Genomic DNA, 22199 nt, shown 5'->3' with positions numbered 1-22199 from the left:
TGTCAACCTTGTAGACCTGGCTTTATTGTTGACATGGCAGCAGACTGTGAAGATTAAAAGTATTACCAGACAATAATACTTCCTTGCTTTCATACAGTTTTCTATGTTATGTGTTCCTGTGTTATGTATGCGCAGTGGTCTTGAATACAAGTGGTGTCTATAAGGTAACCTGGCCATAAATCATGATGTTAAGTTTCTTTTTGATACTGTGTCAAAGGATGTATTCATTCGATTTTGACATCATTTGTCATGATGTTGGTTTTTAGCATTTAACTACGATCCTGCAATGTGAACTGTACATCTACTCAGTCAATCCTGTTTGTTACTTTTGCCATATTGAAGGATTTTTCTCTTTCGTGACTCATGCCCCTGAAACTCTCAAATTTTTGGTTTACTTTTTGCCTTGAAAACATATACACTATAAATGTAGTGTATGTCAACAATGGTAATATCCAGATCAATTTTTTGGCCTCCACCCAGATGCGAATTCTTTAATATTCGAGCTTCTGTCGATACAGAGTTGATCCACTACTTCCCTAAATGTTGATTAAATATGTATCTAACAGACTGGAAAGTTGTGGTTAGGGCTGTGCAATTTATTATTATTTTGACAGCTATTGTGAAATAAGTCATGATTTTAGTGAGCTTCTGGAGTCTGTACCAAACAAGCATGTTCCCCTCTATCTGGAGACTATGATTTGTAAGCCAGGGGCATCTCTGCACCACCACTGTGCTTCATTAATAATGGTATGTGGTGACAGATTTTGCCTTTATCAAAAAATTGCAGCCCTTGCGATTTGGATATTACACATGGCTATACTGCGATTTTAGTACTATTTCAAATACTCGTTCAGCCCTACTTGTGGTTGTACAGTACAGTTGTACAGTGAAACATTAACGTCAATGCCACGAGTATCTTGACGGTGGACGGACATCTCTATTAAATAATATAGAAATACACTTATAGGAAGACCCCTTTAAAGGTGCTACAAGAATGCTAATCGATATTCTTTGATTGTGATTACTCACTTCAAAGCTCTAAAATCCCTCAAAATGAGGTATATCTGTTACTTCCTCCCTGTTACCTTTATATAGGTCGGGCTTGTACTGTGAAATATTCCATTAGGGTATCTGGTAGCAGTTGCATAACCAAGCACACATAGGTTATTAAACCAGAGACCCCAACCAAGGCTGATATTATCCCTAGGAAAATGCTCCATGGATGCAGATAGCTACACTATTTCCCTCTCTGTGTTGGACAGTTAAATGGGGATCACTTCCCCTTCGAGGTACTCGGAAAAGAAAGGAAAGGCAAATCCCCTTCCAGGTTACAAAGCTGCTCTGTATTTTTGCGATAATTTAAAACCGAATTCAAAATTGGGTCATGTTTCCTTGAAGTTCTGCAAACATACATTGTAGAACAAAATCTATTGGAAAAGAGCTTTTAATGTTCTTCTTAATTATTTATCCACCCATCCGCTTTTTTGCATAGAAAAACACTGCTACACTCACACTGTTAATTAAAACTGCTAATTGTTTTAGTTTAGTTCACCAGATTTGTACAGTAGGGACACGCAGGCGGAAACACAAAAAACAACACTTTTTTTGTCTTCATTCCTTGATTGAAAACATACTCTACGTAACAGAAGACTCTTGAGTTGTACTTTGGACCCTTTATGCAATCCACCTTACCTCTTTATTGTCTGAGGCAGTGAATATGTACAGTATGTAGTAAGGATCATTGCCTTTTTCAATGCTGCAGTTTTATATTTGATGTTTCACAAGTTGAGGTTTATTATTTTGTTGATCACTTGTTAAACTCATGGAGACTTTCACTCCCGAAAGTCCAAACCATGGTTCGAACCAAAGTTCACGCTATTGTTATACTGTATACATTTGATTTGGTTAGTTTTGGTTTTACATTGCAATTATGCAGGTGCACTTAAGAACTTTATATGACATACTTCACTTGACATTGACACTATTATTATGTTATTATGTCATTACTAGCAGCAGCACCAATACTCAAGACTAGTTTAAACTCTCCAAATTACTGTCCTCGTCCTCTCTCTCTCATCCTCTCCAAAAATGCCTGGGAATTGTTGGCATTATTATGTTTTTTCCAGTTGACTTTTTAATATGTCAGACCATATTTCAGTGTAAATCTTGGTCTCCTTCTCTCCCCATGTCCTACTGCGGCTCATTTTTATTTTTTTCTGATTCTTCTGATAGCCTTCCCTTACTACCTGTAAATGGTCTGAAAATCCAAGCCATCTAAAAAATATTTTCACACTGAAAACAAACCATACCATGGTATAGTTTGATCTGGATGGAGATCCCTGTTTTCATCTGACCAACGTTTGGCTGTTTGGTCCAGACTTTAGTCCAGGGGAGGTTTCACACTTTGGTTTGGATCAAACTGAACAGTCTGAATGTCTGGAACAAATTAGTTAGATGTGAAAGGCCCTTAAGTGACAGAAGTTAGTCACTAAGAATATTATTGTTACCCTGCAGGGTGCAGAGTCTCAACTAAGTGAAGTCATGGTTCAAAAGGCAAAGAGTTCAAAATACTTTTACAACATTCACCAACCATGTCAATGAATACACAGTGGTCTTGATTATTTTAATTGCTGTAGTTTCAGAACATCAGTTTTGAAAAAAAGGTTCTTTAATATTCATTTTTCAGAATTTCACTGATATAACCCAAAAGTAACAATGTTTTACGGTAAAATACAATGTTATGTCATTTTTGCAGTGTTTAATATCTTTAATATCTCGGAATGCAATTCAACCTCTCCAATGTGAACCTTCCAAAATAAACATTCAGAACAGAAATTCACTATTTGTAAAAGCAAATTAAAACGAAGTTGCAACTTTATATAACATTCATTTATTTACATTCATTGAGCAGATATGCTTGCCAACAACAATGATGGACTGATGTGTAATACATCTGTATTGTGCTGTACAGCGTGTCCACATATGACTCATATGACTCACGTTGCACTGTTTCAACACACCTGACGTTATTACTTCACAACTGTGTATAAAAGACTGTGCTCAGGCTGTTAAAAACCCAGCGGTTATCAGTGTGGCTTTGTTTGCACCATGACCCCACCTTCTAATATGTTTTTATACACTGTGTTTCTTCCCCTGAAAGAACGGCAAACAATGACGAGAACAAAATGAGTTCATGAACTTAGTGAGTCAGTTAAATATACAACCTCACATTTCTTTCTATGTACAGATGCAATCATCTTGTCATGTACTTCATACAATACTGACAATGAAAGACTTTGTGCAAAAACAGGACTATATTCACTTCTAGTAGAAATTCAGTCATCTTAGTCCCATTTCAAACAGCTCATTACATGATAATAAGCGTTGGTCTGTTTTGTTCAGCCAAAAGGTTTTCATATCTAATGTTTAAAGCTGACTGTCCACATTGGTATTTAAAAGTGACCAGATTGGGTTTGTGTATTCAGAGTGTGTAATAAGTTGCAATAATGTGTTGCCATAGTGATGACACACAAAGGCACTGGCTGGCTATGTGTGACTAAGGCTTTTGGTTGTTGTTTATTCTACTTTTTTTTAATGGACAAAGCATGAAGCCACTCTGCTTGTCCAGCTGCAGGTGTGCAGCATGGTTCAAAGCGAAAACACTTAAAAAGTCTTTTGGAGTTGTCAGACTGAGTTAAATGTGAAGAAAGTAATTTAAACTGCATTTCAGACCCCATGAGACTCAGACTGGTGTGATCATGTTTTTTTCATTACGCAAACAAATCAGATTTTAGGTGACTGAACGCTTTTAGCTTTAGACTACCATAACAATATAAAAATACAATTGTTGTTGTGAAATATACTGAGATATACTTACGTATTATGAAAAAGCAAATTCTGTATTTGAAAATGTTTGCTTGACGATGCAAATGAGGACAGTGTATGTACAGTACAATGATTTCTTCAAATGTAAACTCACAGTTTCAGAATATCCATTCCAGTTTTTACCCTTGTGGATTAATAAATACAACCAGATAAATGGCGAAGTGTAGTGTATCATATCTTGAAGTGAAATGTGGTTCTTAAATATGTCTTAGTTCAGGATGAAGTTGGATGTTTAAGGAGAGTTTAAACTTAAACTTAAACGTCTCTGCATCATTAGCCACACAGCAGACATCAAAGCCATTCATCATCATGAGTTCTGCATAGGCGCCTGTCGGTGCTCCCATCAACTTTCTCCTCCCTCTTTTGTTAAAAAGGGTACTGCGATGAAATGCCTTTAACGTTATTTGAAGACTCAATTGAGAAAAGCAAGTGATAGGTCTTAGAGATTACGCACAGTACAATTCTTCTTGAATTTGGACCACCCAAACTCCCAGAAGAATTTTCCTTCATCTCTCCTCTCCTCCGCTGTCTTCCTCTAACTCTCGTTCCTCCTCCTTTTTGGGACCAGTCCAGGTCCAGGGATAGTTTCTCATTCGGTATTCAATAACAAGTCTTTGCATGCAGTGTCGAGAAGCATTGCAGGCATCCAGTTTTGTTGGTAACCTGACTCAGATATGGCATCATTGCATGGTGTGTCCTGACATCCCTGGTTGAAATCAGTAACAACTCGCTGAGTTGGGGAATAGTGAATATTGCAGTACGGCTGGGTTGGTGTGTTTAGAGTGCTATCATCGCACCCAGAGTCTGACCACTCTGAGCCGTCAACGCTCTGCACGGATGCTAATGATGGCCCCTCCCTCTTGGAGTCTATGAGGTCAGATAAAAGGGGTCTCCTCTGTATGTCGCCTGTGTGGCTCTGTAACTGAAAAATGAGTGAAGGGAGCAAGAGTTGTCCATTGGAATCGTGCACTGTGTGCAACAGCAGTGGCCTGGATAGATCGCTGTCACAAGGGTCTGAATCATGTAATGGTGGTGCCACATGTGGGGACAGCTTTGAACTAATTCCACCTTTATCCCAGCTTTCTCCAGTGGAAGACAATAGTTTGGTTTCTCTGTCTTTAAGGGTAGCCTGCTGAAAATCTTTCTCTTCAGCGGGGACATGGACAGCCACCACACTGTAGATTTCCGAGGACTGAGAGCTTGTGTCCCCGGGATTTGGGGTCAGACGGTGTGCACCTGTGCCCACAGAGGAGCCAGTGCTGCCTTGCCAGGCTTGGCAGGGGATGTCCTGTGGAAAATAACCTCCAACCCCAACTGAGGGCACATCTGGCTTAACCTGGATCGTTGCGTAAACTGTTTTGTCACTTTGAGGGCAGATCACCGCTTTGGAAGTGATGAGATTACTATCTGGAGACTGCAGCACTCTGGGTGGGGTGCTGAAAGTGGTGACCTGTTTTGAAGATAAGGAAGACAGACCCGTCAAAGTCAAATAAGGGCTCGATTTTTGTAGATTAATCAGCCGCTTTTCATTTGATAAGAATAATATATACAGATTTATGCAGAAAAGTAAAATGTGGGACTATGCCACATAAAAAAAATTTAACAAGTAAATACTGTAGCTCAATCAAAACATCCGAAGATGAGTTAAAACTTTTTGCACCACATTGTTGCAAAGGGCAAAACCAATACACTGCAAGACTAATTTATCACCACTGAAAGCCTCAACAGTCATTTTACTAAAACAACATCCACAATGTTTCAGCGTCTTTAAAAACTCTTATGTTGCTGTGTCACATAAGCAACCTGAACATTTGTACAGTAATTCATCAGACAACCGGCTTGATTTTCCGGTAAGGCAACATTTCCTTGGTAACCTGGACACACCAAACAAAACTGCAGAAGTAGTCTTACCAATTGCAGTGGCATGCCCTTTTCCTTTCCACCCATCACATAGTTGCAGATACACACGACTGAAATTATGATTATGGCCGCAGAGAGAGCAGCACTTGTGACAAGCCATGGCAAAAGCATCAGAGGATCACCTAAGGGAGAAGAGAGTTGGTGTCATACACTAATCTGGGAAAAAACAACACATCTGTAAAATCAGATACCTTCAAGTGCTTTAAAACTGTACGTTACAAAAATTCCCACTGTGACACACAAGCTTAGGCATGCCTGTGACGTAGGGGAATGCACTATATTCCTGAATGCTGGTGAACAGCAGTTTATCTGAACTGAAATCTACATAGCAACCTATAGAAGTAGATTTCCCCCTTTCAGGAATAGGATAGCTTTGGCTGTCTTGGAATTACTGGTTCATGTGTAATATAAAAATATAATGTTTCCTGCAGTTGTCTACATTCATTATCGTCAGTTTTAACAGTAGAGAATAAACAATAGGGCAAGCTAGGTGAGAAGAATGTCACCTTTGCAAACAGTCTGTAATCTAATCTCCTGTCTCATCAGTATGATGACAAAAGGGGAGGGAGAGGTCACACTCCAAGAATTTGTCTTTGAAGAGCTCCTCATTTCCTTTCACTACCATTCAGTTGTTAACAAGAGTATTTCAAGAAGCATGGATTCACCGTATGAACAGTGTGGCCAATACTAGTGTTTCGCATTTCAATGAAAAACCAGCATCTGCCTCTCTGTTATACTATGACAATGAAGCTTGGTGCAGATACAGGGGTCTAAGAAGGAACTCATTTATAATGATTTTACTTGATTTATTACTGAACACTACATTTTGCCAAATGGCTGCAATCACTTGAGGAGCTGAGCACAAAGTACGTCACTTCTTTCATTCTTGCATTTTCTCCATAGCAGGAGGGCCCTTGAATGCCTCCTAGTGAATTGTTGAGATTTATAAATACTACAAAGGTTAATCTGCTTAAGTTTTTAGAAATGCACATTAAGCTATTTATTTACTTAATGCATTCAAAATTGGCAGGTGATTTCCACATCATACAGAAAGAGCCAATTCTGGCTATAAGTCTCCCACACCTGCAATGTCGGTGAAATATTGGAAATATCAGACTTATTGCCCAATATTAATGTGCTAATCAACATATTGTTCAGTTGTACTAGAGGTGGTATTCATCATTGTCCTCACCTGGCAGTGTGACACAGAAGGAGGCATTCTCACTCTCTGTGCGGCCCCAGTAAGAACCAGGCTTGTAAACCACGTGGCCGCAGTACTCTGTGTGGTTGTTCTTCAAGTTGATGACGAATCGGCCAGTTGTGGATTCATTGACCTGTAGACAGTGGTTCATTTGGATGATAAGTGATCTGTCTAGTTAATGCAGGAATTGCACAGGTCAGATAAACAAGAAAACTGGAAAATCCAGAAACCCTTCAGCTCAGTGAGAACAAACAAAGACTTTAACACAGCTGTAAAACCTGGGGGCAGATAGCAAAAATTGACTCAATAACATCACAGTTACGGGTCAAATCCTTCAGTTTTTTTACCATATAAATTAGCTTATGTCACATAGACAGTTTTGTCTTAAAAAAAATCATTAATCAATATGTTTGTCAACTTATTATAATTGAAAATATATCGTAGTTCTGCTATGTAAACATTCAGTTAACAGCTTGTTTTTTTCTGTGTTAGTCCCTTTATTAGAATTAAAGAATAATGATATGGAAGCAATACCTCTAATTCTATGGCTGAATGAAGATTTGTACAGTCTATTTAATTTAAATGGAGACTCACCAGTGCAGCCCACTTTGGGTGTGTGATTTTTAAGGTATAAACAGCTACAGTTTTTGAGGGCCCATTTTTTCTGCTGCTGATGATATCTGCAATGGAGACTCTGCGTGGCCCCAAGGGAAGGGTGACATTAACATGCAAAGATGTCACGGTTGTGTATATAGACAGGATGGGTGGACCAAGAATAGCTGTGACGACAAAGAAAGATGAATGAATAAATGTTGCAATTCAATACATCTGGGTAGGAGGAAAGTCACGAATGAGCATGGAAATTCTTACTCTGTGCCATAGGCGTAAATCTGTTGGTAAGACCGTGAAAGCGACCATTAACGAACACCTTTGCTTGGTAATTAACATCACCATCTGATGGGGTTTCTGCAGTCAGGTCACAGGACAGAGCGGTAATGTTCTGACACCCCTCCTTTATCTGGAATGGCAGCTCCCCTCGATCACTGTAAAAAGTGCAGTATAATGTCATCAAACTGTGATACTAGAAGCAGATGAACATGGCAGTGTATTAATGTGCTGTGTAGAGTTTAATTCCCCAAAGATATTAACCATTTGAACAGTTGCCTGTCCTCTGGTTTGAGTTGTGGACTTCCAGAAATGAAAATTATTATGCACAGACTTGAAATTCTGATGATTCATTCATCATTTGAACACGTACTGCCTTTTTGAATTGGATGAATGACAGCATTTTGTTTTAACAAGAAACTCATAGTGAGTGGGCATAGTTAAACCATTCTTCCTCTGCATCTGATTTGATGCTGGAAGTCACTCCATCCCTTCCAGGTGACAGAGGCGGGGAGAAAAGTCAATAGGATTGGGGTGGCACTTGACATTTGTCTGGGAGACTGCGCCATGAGTAATTAGACAAGGTTACATTTCCACTTTGTTGAGACCATTTGTAGAGACAAGTGAAAATAAGAAAGAATAAAATTCTACTTGGAAGCCATGAAAGTGCACTATGAGCATTTGTTCTTCTGTTAGTGAGGATAGCAGAGTGCACTTCATACTAATGACTGGCAACAGGCCCTATAGCTATTATTTAGTGTTGCTTCTAGGCTGTTGGCAATTAAGTTGAATCCAAGCAACAGTGTGGTAGTTTTGGAGCGATACATTTATAGAGCCACTAGTCATTTTTAGAAGAGAGAGGGCTCGGAGGTTCTCGAAGGAAAGGCAGAAATGAACCTCTTAATTGCTTCCACATGAAATACAATTCCTACCTTTTAAAGGTTAAGGCTGTCTGTTTTCTATATTTTTGTTTTTTTCAACAGATCTCATGTAAAGGCCAAACCTAGGGCCCTATGAAGTCCGTTTAATTGTGTGCCTCTCACTTCCAAAGATATTTGTTCCTACTGAAGACTTACATCTAAATCTAAAAGACCAACGTTTAAAAAAAGTGCAATGCAATTTCCTTAAATCAGCTTCTGAACGATGGATTTGGTGTGGTCGTGAGTATTTATGGCCGCAGGACAGTGCATGTCAGAATCGCTCAAAAGGTGCCTCTGTGTACATTCACACATAAGGAACACGTCAAGCAGTCTGACAATGTGGCTTCTGTATGTGTTTGTCATAGTTTCTGGATGGCACAAAGTAAGCTAGTATTTCTTAATTGGATCAATTTATTGTTGCTTTTGGTCTTGTCATAGGATTAGTTGACAATAAGAAAACAATATCACCCAACTTACCCTTTAACAAAAATAATTCTAACTTTATATTGCATGTGCTTAGTTTTAGTTACATCCAACATGGCTGTATACAGTAAGCTCTTTCCCCCATAGATAAGTATATGCCATCTGGTGATCAGAATTGTACTTGATGTACTCAATTGTTACCAGTCTGCAAACACTGGCACTATAAGCTAATCAAGTGTTTACCCTGCAAGCACATTCTTCCTGCTTTGACCCACTTCTACTTATGGAACTGCACATGGAGACACAAAGGTGCAGGAAGGCAATGGACGTAAGGGTCCAATAATAATCCATCATCTGGGTCTTACCTCTGGTACTGCACACTATAGGTTATATTTTCCCCAGGGAAGGCAGGCTCCACAGGGTCCCAGTGTAGTATGTTGTTGAAGTTCTTGGAGATAAATTTTACTTTACCGTTGTTGGCTGAGAGACAATCTGTTGGAAAAAATGGCGTAAGAGCAAAGTCTGTGAATGATTTTATGGCAGATGCTAATGCTATGTCCTTGTTCTCATTCAACCTGGTTTACTCTCATAAAATCCAAATCCTAAAGACATTTCAATTTGATAATATAGCACATTTTCTTTTTTAATATTTTGTTGTTTTTATATTTTGTGCTAAGTTGCAAGTAAGTAAGAACACTATTCTCTCCTGCAGCAAGGGGCATAGACAGCCTGTCCTAGTTGGGTTACATCTCTCTTATATCTTTGTTGCAGCCCACATTTTCAATCACAGCACATACTGTAAAGCCGTTCAAGCCACAGCATTCTCAGCCAGTGCAACTCCCCCTGATATGAAGTCCTGAGAGAGGCACAATCACTCAATTTTTATAGCATAGTTGCTAAGGCCTGAGCGACACAGCACACATACACTGGATGTAAGACCACAGTGAGATTATGTAAAGATTGGACTTTGTTTCTGCTGGAGGCTGAAACTAAAAACTGGGCTTTTTTCCTAAACTTTGCCTGTGATATCTGTGATACACGAAGATAATTGCCATCTCTTGGGCTGGCATACAATAAGAGGTTACAGAACAACATCCTTTAATGCAAGCAGAATAGTCTCTTGTATTCTATATCTTGAGCAGTTCATAGTCCAGCCACATTTTCGTGCTGTCGAGCCATATATAGCATAGCTAATGATTTACCATGTAGCTCGTTACTGTTTGATATTACAGCTCATGCAGTTTATTGAAGATGTGAAAGACACATGGTTGGAAATTACACACATTTTGTCCATTCAAAATTAGCATTTCATTTTTATAAGCTGTACAATGATATAGTTAATATTACATCAGCTTGACTCTAAAATGAAATTCCATTTTCAATCGATCACTATCATTTGAAATGACCAAAGTCCTCATTGCATTCTGGGACTTGCCTTTATTTCAAATAAGAGATAATCACTCTCATATTACAAGGCTTTATTGCAGAGGTATTATTATTAATTTCTACTGCTATATGTCTGAATGCCTGTAATCAACATCTGTAAATCAAGACAGAGTTGGACTGTTAGCTCCTGCGTACTCACCGTAACAGAACAGCAGGAGGATGATGACCTTCATAGACCACATCTTCATTGGGTACGTGGGTCACAAAAAAACCCCTAAAATCCTACTGTGAAGTTGTGATTTCTTAAAAAAAAAAAGTGACATAACCACACCACAAAAAACAACATGAAATCCTTCCAAACAAAACTAAACTCAATGTTGAAAGGTCTGTAAAATATTGAAGTTGTATGCAGATTCACAGCATTTTTCCCCCCCTCCACTCCTCAATCATCTGCGTCCCGGGAAAGGAGTGTCTTCACTCAGGTGTGCAGGTGTACTTTGGTATATGTTATCACTTTGTTCCTGTTTTTCTGCTTACTGTATGTTCCGCCCACTTGCATTCTCTCTCCAGATTCTCAACTTCCCTTTTCCTCCTTCTCCCTTTTACACCTTGAGCCTATCTCTCTCTCTCTCTGTCTGTCTGTGTCTCTGTCTCTCTCTCTCTCTCTGCTTGTTTTTCAGGTTATTTCTGGTTTCAACAGTTTACTGGAAATGATCAAGACTTTCAACTGCATAAAACAGAAAGTGAAAGAGCATGACTGCACATGTGATGTCTGAGGTGTGTCTTTTTACTTAACATTGCATTACATAGAAACTGAGACAACCTGATGTCGGCTTAGGCATTGTGGTCACACAGTTTAGATAATTAGCAAGTGAGCAGCTGAATGAATAGGTACATATGTAATTTATGTTTCTATTGCAGCAATTATAGTATTAGAGTAATGATTTAAAATGAGCTCGGTGATGTGCCTAGTTTTGGCTTGATGTAAACCTCATATGCAGACATTTGTTTGTTTGTTTTTCAGTGATTATTAATTGGCTTGTGCATAATCAAAACCCTGTCCAATGGGCATCAGTTGTTGTGTCATACAGTATTTGCTAATAGGGTAGTGCTGGTTCTTCAACATATCTACTCTCCTGAAGTACAAAGTTGATTTTCTTTTTTGTTATAATCAAATTGTGTTTAGTATTGTTCTTTCCAATACTACATGTCCATCCTGGGGCCTGTATAGGAAGAATCATAAAATTAAATGTAGCATGCTAGCTTACAGTACAATAGTTTGTTTGTTTGTACATTCATTGTTCCATGATTATATAAAGAAAGCTTAGTAAGCTTAGTACAACTCAGTTATAACATGTCAAGTAAAGTCTGTACTATATATAATGAAAAACTCTAGATTTTCATTGAAATACTTTGTAAAATTGTCTTATTGCAAAAGACAAGGTAACAGTAACCTACAGTAATGTCCATACAGATAGAATGTTTCTCTAAAAGTAAGTGACCAGGTGGGATTTCCAATATCTCATACAAACAAATAGGACATATTAATCTTTGAAGAATACCTAAGAGATGATAGGTCATTACTAACAGGTTGTTACTAATAAATCAGTGATGGCTCTCTTTCATTTAATTTTCTAAATAGGCTAACATACATCCCAGTACTCTGGTGCTGTGACACCTACTGTAAATAAAGTGCAGCTTTATTAATTATATGAGATGCACCTGTGTCAGGTGTCCATATCTCTCACAGCTGTGAAAAGTCTATTATGTGAACAGATACACTGTTTAAACAGTGGGTTCATGTCGTGATGAAGTGGCGCAATTTATGATGTTTGAACTCTTGCTAAAGACAGGGAATCTACATAAATACACAACTTGGTCAAATGTATGTGGACAGCATACACTACAGCCCTATAAGATTGCACCAAAGTAGCATCCAGCTTGCTTGGCTGTTCAGAAAATCTCAACACGTTTCATCTGTAGGCAGTTACAGGTTGGTTTTTAAAGAAATATATCTTCGTAAAGATGTCCAATAAATGATGTGAGAATAAAAAATGTTACTTGTTGCCGCCAGGTACATCCCTACGACATTCAGCTGCTGACATGGCAGACAGAGTCACATCATTGAATTAGACATCGACCAGCTCACTTGTTCCACAGTGTTTTGGATCGAAAAAGTACAGCTAAATCCCTGAATTGTAAATGATTAAATAAAACATTTAATTGATTTAACACAGAACACTTAAACTCTCCCAACAAACTAATGCCATTAAAGTATTTTGTGCTTCCATAACCTTGGAATTATAAGACCTTGTTTTCCTAATCGCTTACTTATGTGGCAAAGAGCAAATCAAAATCAAATTTAACAAAGCAGCAAGTTCACAAAGATTAAATTTAGATGAATTAGACTAACTCTGTGGGTGTTTAACATGACCATCAGCCTGCTTTCTCAGCGACAGACAGGCTGGCTTTTTTTTCTGTCTTTGTCTTTTTAGAAACTGTTCATTTGCAAAAGCAGGACTTGTTAAAGTGAATGTAATTGTTTAATTTTGTCTTCCTTTTATGCACTTACGAACAACACTCTTAATTGTTCACTTAGACGAGACTGAAAAATCTTGTCCAAAATGTTCTTTTCTCTGTCAATAATATATGCCTGGTGACTTTACACAGATTTCTGCATTAGCTGTTTGTCTGTGCAATAACTCAAAATGCACTGAATGTGTTTACAAGGCAGTTGATTTTTATTTTAAAAATGGTTGTGAAATCGAGCCTTGAAAGGGGCCTTAAAGTTACCTCACATTTACATAAGCCTATTTATAGCTTTCTGTGTGTTGCAACAACATGATAAAATGTTGTCTTAATATTCCTGAATTGGGATTGTCACTTTAATATCTTAACCCACTGGTACCCTTCTGTTCTAACGTGTTTCCCCCAAAACAAAGCAACTTCTCTGTGTGGCTCCTTGTGTCGAATATGTTTTTGAGTTGTGAGCAGTTCAACTAAAGCATTTTTGTCTTCCTTTTTGCATAAATGAGAAGTTGCATTTTATACAGTCGGGATGTGCTTTTAATGTTCAAACTATATGTGCTCAAGAAAAGTGTTTTTAAACAATTTGCCATGCGTCATAATTGGAGTGCTGCTATTCCAGTGCCAGTGAAATACAGTGTGGCCATAATTCCCCTTCTGCAGTGAGACAAATTTAAACGTCATCAGATTTAAACCATCAAGAACATAAAAGAAGCAATCAGTCATATTTCAAACAGACTGACAGACTTTAAATGGACAAAGTTCTAGTTAAATACATCTCATAAAGGTAGCCTTTACTGAAATTGCCTTTGCAAAAATAGGCTGTCATGCACAGATTGATTTGTTCACCATAGCAAAGACAGTGGATCTACTTCTTCTAACTACTAATCTCATTTAAATCCTTATTGATTTTGAGTCTTTTCCTAATATTGCATGTACTGATCTTTGTGTACACAATCTGTCTATCATCAGGTGTTGTCTGTTTTCACTGGGTTATGGTCTGTGACACATTATTATAGACAACAACATCCTGGCAGTGATTTGCTTCGATGGTTGATTTTAATTAGGTTGTTGTTTGACTACTCTCCTGTAACCAATGTCATTATAATATGCCACCTGGCTACGAAATAATAAAGGCCCTGCCTCACTTCAAGCCTTGGAGATCACGCTGGCTTTAAATGGAACCTGTTGAACTGTTTTTGACATGGGAAGTTACGCACATGTTGTGCTTGTCTTTCAAATTGAGTTCACTTTAATGTCTCTTGAAAGCTTTTGAATGATTTTGTGTTTTCTGAATTTCAAAACCATGCTGAAGGATAAGAAAAGAATAGATGGGCTCTGCCAATTTTTGGAAACATCACATATTATGAATTAAGAGCATTCAGAATATTGCTGGTTTATTTCATTTCAAATTCATGAATACTCATTTGGGCATTCATTTGGACTCATTAACACTGTAATCACGGCTCCATTTAGAGGCAGCATCAGTCTGGGTAAAATTAAAATGGCACCAAGCACAACTGAGCAACCACTACGGCAAAACCAGCTGGAAAACTTCATGAACCAGTCTTAGGAGGTACAAAGCACGTAATATCACCTCTCCTCTTGCCTCATCAAATACATATTTTCTGCGATACTAATTTCCCCAATATGTAACAACATTCTCTTTTGACTGACCATTGAACAGTAGAGTCATTTATTGGGTCTCAAAGTAGAAAAACAACATTGATGTGTTAATTATGAGATATTAATAAAATAAAAATGCACTGACGGACTCTACAAAGTTTACAGATTCCCTCTGTAACTCAAAGCAACTTTGGTTTCAAGGAAAAACCTGATAATCAATGATGCTACGCAGTCGGACACTGTTTCCAGTATGGCACCTTGTTTTCACGTGACACTTCAGTGAATTTTATTCTGAGGGAGCCTTTCCTTTTCCCTTGTCACTAAATTAATTCACAGTGGAGACATCCCTGAGAGGAGGAAAGGCTTTGATGTTGTTGGACACAAACTGAAGAGATGTGATGTTCCTCTGTAGGCTCTTACACTTCAAGAACATCATCAATGAATCACCCTTTGTGCCGTCGCAGCAAATCAAATGTATCTTGCATTTCTCACCTTGCCAGCTTGTTTGAGTCACGAAGACTGAGCAAAACCTTTGATCTTATTCAGTGAACACAGGTTGGACTGGGCAGATTCTGGCTCTGGATTAGGACTTTGTCTCTGGATCAGGACTCATGGTGCGGAGAAACCAGATTTGATTTGAAATCTGTTGCAGCAGTAAGATTTTGCAGAATCCCCAATCATTCCTCTGTCCGGTTTTTGCAATTCATGTTCCATGTTGGAGCAGATTCAGTCCCAGTCTTTCCATTCTTGTGCTCTCCTCTCAAACCTGTAGCACCCAGAGAAAAACAGCTTTCTATTCAAAGAGAACATGGGAGAAAAGAGGCAGATTAAAAACAGATGGTGTGAGAAATGATACATTGAGCAATAGTCCTTTGTCTATCAGTAGTGTTCTTTGTATATTGTGTGAGAAACCCAAGAGATACTGAACACATTTACTCTATGCATTGCTTTCAGTCAAGTACAGAAACCCAATTTGTTCTTCTGTGTCATTTTGAAACTGGGACCTTAAGGTGTGCATATCACAGGGATTGATCGGAGAGGAGGACGGAGATCACAAAGCCTCTACTGCCTGCCATAAGGAACTTTCAATTTTGTGTTAATTTTGGCAGCCCCTGTGGACAAAAGCTGAAGTGTTTTCACTGCCTGTGTTGTAAAGATTTTGATCTGACTAGTGCATGGATTGGTTTTGGAAGCGAGTGAAAGAAAGACGCAACTTATTATGGTGAAACAGAGTAAACTTTGTTTTTGCATCGTTCACACACCCAGGATACATTTAAGCCCACAGCTCATAGATTCAGGTAATTTATGTTGAGAATGCTGAAATTATGAACATTCCCCATACTACATACCTGTCTATAAGGAAGAGGGCTCAAGTGCTCTCTCACTGTTGTCACGTCAACACTAATATTCTCCAAAGAAAAATCTCCTGGTTCCTTTTAACTGTGAAACTTTGCTAGGGAAAATGTGAAGACAGGCTCTTACAGTCCACCATTCTGTCATCATTCTGTCTGATTTCGCAGGGGAACTGGACCTGAAGGCGGGCATCAAGAATAACTATATAGAAATAGCTAATCCTCTCGCTGATGGTCTCGTTTGCTTATGTAGGTCATATAGATGCTCAAGTATATAACTGAGACGGTTTCATAACCACTTAAAAACTCCTTGTTGTATGTTTAATAAAACTTCGTGAAAAGCTGACAGATGAGAGTTCCTTTGAGCAACAAAGAAAAGCTGTGTTGGTGCAGTGTTTAAGGAAAGTCGTCACTGGGAGGCTGACAGGTCACAAACAGACAAGTAGATAAACAGAGAGACGGGCAAACATATGAGCTGCTTAGTTTACAGATGGGCAGAATGAGAACAAGATAAAAATACAGTTCTAAAGATAGGCAGAAAACAGACTAGCTGTCCCACACAGACAGGTAAACAGATCGCTCCCTGAAAGACAAGCCAAGAAATTTAAATCAAGGTAATAATCCTTGACAACATTATTGATACGCTCCCATTAAAAGCACGCCAGAGATTTATCATAAATAAAATTGAATCAAATTGTATTGTTATTGCCTCTGCAGTAATGGCCATGTATATACATAAAGCTTCTATAGCATGGCAGATAAATCTAAAAAATTAAAGTAGCCACAACAGAGAGGTGGGAAGGTATTTATAATGAGGCAAGAATGTATACGTTCTGAATAGGTATAGTTCAAAATGGATTTATTCTTCTGAACAACTCGCTCACTAATGGCAACATAATGGTGTTGTGAGATGTGCCCTTTTCATAAATTAATGAGGAATGATTTTTTTCATATAAAACTCATCTACAATGTGTCTTGAGGCTAAGACCCTTGCTTTGATCAGCACTGTGATTTGTGTGGTACATGCCTGGCCTTACGCCATGACATTATCCAAACCCATCAATTAAGACCAGATCATTATAATTTTAGCAGCGGCTGGAGGACAGTGAGCCAAAAGGGGAAACTGACTGATGAAACAGCATTAGTACTTGGATGAGGAAGGAATTCATCGATGAATTTGTAGGTTATGACTGCTTTACATTGCAAGCACATGAATACATTCTGTCTTTCATGATTCCTTTTACCATTGTGGGATTGTTGAGGTATACCTAGTTCTTGACAAGAATTATTCCATCTGTTGAATAATGCATTACAGCCTCTCACACCTCATCAGTAGTCATGAATGAAACTGATCAGACAGCCTGGCTCTACAATTAAAGAATAATAGTTATACTACAGCAATGGAGAAGACTTTTTTGTATCAGGTGGCATATGATGCAACTTTAAAAATACCACTAAATAACAGCTAAATTAGTTCTAAATACTGATGATGAAAGCCTATCCACATAATGTCAACTAACAGCTAGCAACTAACAACTAAACCAGTGCTTCCCAACTTTTCTGGCTTGCTACCCCTTTAAACAAATTATTTTTTCTTGTTTCATTCCATTCAAATTTGAAGGACAGACACTCAGAGACTCCTGGCATTTTATTTAGACTTTTTTTTTGGGTAGTAGAAACATAATGTTGCTTCTTTCCTCTCCTGTTAATTCTCTGAGGTTAAACCCGCATTCCTGCAATGGGTGACCTGAAACACAGATTGGGAACCACTGGTCTAAATAGTTCAACCAGGGATATGAAATGCATTACTCAAGAGGTTTGAATAAAACTGGTCATGATAATGTTTTTTCATTTCATTGGTGAGTGGCCTTAGTAGACCTTTCTCCAACTATTGCCAGATACAGTATGCAGTATAACTTGTTGGGATAGCATCATTTAAGGTCTAGATTAATAATAAAATGTTGAAAAACAACAATGTTTTTCTGGCCATATTTCACTCTTGCAAAATTTAGTTAAACTGGTCTCACAGGAGTGCTGAGGTGAATGCATACATATGCTAGTTAAGTCCATGTCACAAGAGCATGCTGCTGCCAAAATTAAACAATGACATGACAGAACCCTGGCTGGTGTGCTCGGCTTGCCAAAGTGGCTGCATTTTTGTTTCAGCAAAAACACAGAGATGAAAAGGGCAGCACGCAGACAGTGGAGGAGCGCTCTGCCCAGTTGTGTGACTATCAGCAGTGCAGGGTGTGTGACCACACAGAAAACCTGGGCCTCTAGAGGACCAACTAATACCTTCTGGCCATTCAATCACAGGATAGCATTAATGCATCAGTGCTAGAGTTCTCAAATGACTTGCTCATGTCCAGTGTCTGATTTGTTGCCAATGCATTAACCTTTTCAACTTTCTAAAGGTAAAGAATAAGAGCTGTGTAACAATGGATCACAGACTTCAAACAATCTCAGAGTGCTAAAGCAGAGAATACACCATGTTGAGTCAATCAATCAGAGAAGTAGTTGTCAAAAGGTGGCTAGATGGTCATATAAACAGATAGAAGGGAGCCATAAGACAATGACAACTGGAGCACTAAGGCAACAACTCAGGTATCCTCTTTACTCGAGGTAACTGCCGATGAGGTGCAACTGGGTGAGCAGGTGCTGAAAAACTCACCAGTGACAGCTGGTGGACAGGTGACGAATAGCAGGTCTGAAACAACTTGAGGAGTTTGGATAGCTGTGAGGAACTAATGGCAGAGGAGGGTGGAGGACAGAGTAGCTTTCTCTGTTACAACCTTTGCAACTGCAATGCATCACTGAAGGCCCAGTGGTCGAGATTCGTGCTCACATTGCCATATTGGAAGCCTGAACTTAGATTGGAAAAGCATGCACATGACATATATGTTCGGCCACAGGTTATCCTTCAAACACAGATTGGTTAAAGGAAATGTAGCAATGACAGCATTGTTCTCCTTTATGTGAAAAGTATTTAAATGACAATACTGACAGGCTCAATAAATGCCAGCATCATTCTTTGCATGTGACATATGGAAAAATGTGTTCAATAGCACTATCTCTCCTACTCTAATGACCTGTTTTCTCTTTGTAATTTGCTCTGGCTCAGCTAAATGTAAATGTACTGTAGATCTGTGCCCGAGTCCATGTTTGAGCTAACTTTGAATATGTAAAGGCCTCGAGTAAATCATTGATTATTAGACTTCAGACAGCCAATATCCTGCAAACTTAGCTGTGAGGGTTTTAATGCCAGCCTTGTCATTTTTTACTCAACATTAGTGAGTGATGAGGACCTGCAACAGCCACCTTGGAGAGCTAAGGATGATACAGACTTATGACAGAGTTTACCGCAGGCCCCATACGTCATCCTGGGTTGACAACTGCCATCCATCATTCCTCCCAGGGAAGCAAGCATATTGGACATTTCATCCATGGGTAAAAGACAAAAAAAATCACAACAGAATAATGTGTAAATGAATGCAAGGCCCCCCCAGGCTCCTCTAAAGATTCACAAATCAAAACGTGACAATTGAAAGGCACAGACCAGCCTCTTGCCTGTAGCCTGTGTAATGTTTTACTGGTCTGCGCTTCACCTTGGGAATTGAATTATAAAGGAGTCATCAATGTGTCCTTCAAAAGGAATAATGTGTCCTCCAAGTCACAAGTCCATTTGTCGCTATTATTGTGTTTTCAAAGATGACTGTGGTTTCACATGGTTACCCCTTTTCTCTGCGCCAAAAGTCAAAATTGCGTTGTATCGTATATTGTCTGAATTTGCAGTGTACATCTCTGTCTCTCTCTCAAAGACGGCAATGTTATAAATAATCATATAACTCAGAAAAAAAACACAACCAGGCTAATTTTACTTTTTTTTTTTTTTCTGTTGTAGTGATTCTGTTATTCAATAACTAAAAGGTAGTAGGGTGGATAAAATCTATTCTCATAAAAATAACGACTTTTTTTTTTCTTATATTCTCTTTCTGAATCGATTGAAAAACTCATTTGTGTAGTGAATAACTGGTGACAGAATGTCACAAGGGCACAGTTCAGCACAAACACTACACTGTAAGTCATCTGCCAAAAGAAAGAGTGTTTTAGACACATTTTATTTAATTTCTAATAGTTATCTTTACAAGGCAAAGGTGAGGTCTCTGTCAACACTTTGTAAGCCATCATCCACAGACTAACATAAGTGAAACAAAGCAGCAAACTCCTGCACTAACATTACCAAACAGGCCAGCCAACCAATACTCACAGCCCCAATTTACAAAGCTTCCACCCAGCTTTGATCAGCTGAAGAAAACAACTGTCCACAGTCTGTTCTTATCGAAAGACCTGCATAAAGCAGTGCTAGTGTGGAACATAAAGTTAACAATAGCACACTTCCCCTTTCTTTAAAGCTGCTTGTGTTTCCACTAAAGATGTTTAACCATTATGGAGCCATCAGTAGATTACACATTGTTTGGTCAGACAGTGACCTTCCTCAAGACCAGTTGGCTTAACTGCCAGTGATGTTTCCCGTTTGCGCTTCAGTGAACTAAAAACAGGAGTGAATGGTCTGGGACACAAGAGTGTGAAAATACTGCCCCCTTTCCTGTTGGTTGAATCAAGAATAATTTTTGAATGGAAATCAAACCAAATCGCCACATTCCCAAAGATTCCCACCCGTATCTAAAAGCTTAGTTTACCACTGTGACAATTATAGTAATGTGTAGTCTGTTGGAGATTAAGGTATCCCACACAGAGCTCCGTCTACAGCTATAATGTTTTTGTACTTTTTCTCAGTGACAGAAAACCATCCTAACATTATCTGTGCGCAAAACATTGAGCTTGCTTACTCACTGCAAATTGGTGTGAATAAAAGCAATGCTGATGTGCCCAAAATATAAATATTACGTTCGTCTGGCTGTATCAATCAGTGCTACGTCTGTCTTTGATGTGTGCAGCCTTGAGGAAATCTCACCGCATTTACTTTTTTGACCATCCCCGTTTTCCGAGAGAGATGTGAATACAATGCAAAGTTATTCGCACAAACAGAAGCGACTGTTACAGCACCTCCTTTTCTATTTTTCAGCTTCGAAGTAGGTTCACCACTGTGACCAAAAACAAATTGTACATCAGTTAAGTTAGGCCGTGCTGCACAGACCTTTTTTCCACAATGTCAGCTTTGTGATTGTGGGTCGTTTGTTAGTCTACTAAACAACTTGAAATCTTGAGTTTTTCACATCGTTGACACAGACGGGATGCGGTTTGTGGCCTCCCTTCAACAACGGCCCTATGAGTCCTCATTTAAACTTCTTGTTGTTTCGAAGAGAGCTTGCATGTCCTTGTTCGCAGAGCATCGTATCCTCAATTAAACTACACACACTAAGCCGTTCAGCACCAGGATTATTCTGCATGGTAGTGACATTTTGTGTGTGGCTATACTCCCGTGGGTTTCTCTCGCATTTAGAAAGCTGCTTACCCATTCTGACAGCATGGGAGACTTTAAGCCAAAGCACATAACACCACCCTTCAAAATCAGTCAACGTTGAAATGAAATTAAACAAAAGATACAGAATAGAACAAAAGGTTCCAACTGGCTGGTGAGAGAAGATGGTTAAATGAAAGCATTCGTTTTCTGAAGGAGCGACAGTAGTCTCTCTTTTCAACTGGTTTGAGAAAGAGAGACTGAGATGCAAAGATAGACTGAATGGCCAGACAGATGCGAAAGTGAGAAACATTGAACTGACAACAAATAAAACATGAATTCATGGTGTAATCAAATATGAACACTTTGTATATAGCAACAAAACCAGATTTGGACCTTTTTAAGAAATAAATGCAAACATCCATAATAGTGGTTAAAAAATTAAAAAATGCAAAGAAATTAACATGACCACTCAGCTGGAGAAGCTGTACCCTGGCTCATTATTAAGAAATGACATTGCACTTATTCTCCTCTTTATTCGCAGTCGTTAGTAACTTCTGGTTTAATCTGTGGGGCCATGTTTTTTTAGATCTGTACCTTTATTAGATATTGCAGAGGGAAGATGCGTTTTGTGATGGTAGTTTGTAGAAGAT

The 22199-nt window shown here is 38.7% G+C and overlaps 1 protein-coding gene across 1 annotated transcript; it reads right to left on the bottom strand.

Annotated features, from left to right (window-relative positions):
* Positions 1 to 2609: 2609 nt before the first annotated feature.
* LOC121611044 lies at positions 2610 to 11105 on the bottom strand. Its single transcript, XM_041943408.1, has 7 exons — positions 10820 to 11105; positions 9600 to 9726; positions 7877 to 8049; positions 7601 to 7785; positions 6998 to 7139; positions 5797 to 5927; positions 2610 to 5335 (listed from the first exon to the last, which is right to left on the bottom strand). Exons 1-7 carry the CDS (start codon positions 10866 to 10868, stop codon positions 4475 to 4477), a joined length of 1668 nt encoding a protein of 555 aa, XP_041799342.1. The 5' UTR covers positions 10869 to 11105; the 3' UTR covers positions 2610 to 4474.
* Positions 11106 to 22199: the final 11094 nt, after the last annotated feature.

The sequence above is a fragment of the Chelmon rostratus genome, chromosome 8 (assembly GCF_017976325.1).
Source record: "Chelmon rostratus isolate fCheRos1 chromosome 8, fCheRos1.pri, whole genome shotgun sequence".
Classification (NCBI taxonomy): Eukaryota; Metazoa; Chordata; class Actinopteri; order Chaetodontiformes; family Chaetodontidae; genus Chelmon; species Chelmon rostratus.
This window is presented reverse-complemented; position numbering and strand designations above follow the sequence as displayed.

Coding starts and splice junctions, on each gene's coding strand:
- LOC121611044 (XM_041943408.1), bottom strand. CDS start 10,868: ATGAAGATGTGGTCTATGAAGGTCATCATCCTCCTGCTGTTCTGTTAC. Junction 8,050..9,599: donor TATAGTGTGCAGTACCAGAG/GTAAGACCCAGA, acceptor CACTTTTTACAG/TGATCGAGGGGAGCTGCCAT. Junction 5,928..6,997: donor CTTCTGTGTCACACTGCCAG/GTGAGGACAATG, acceptor CTTCTCCCTTAG/GTGATCCTCTGATGCTTTTG.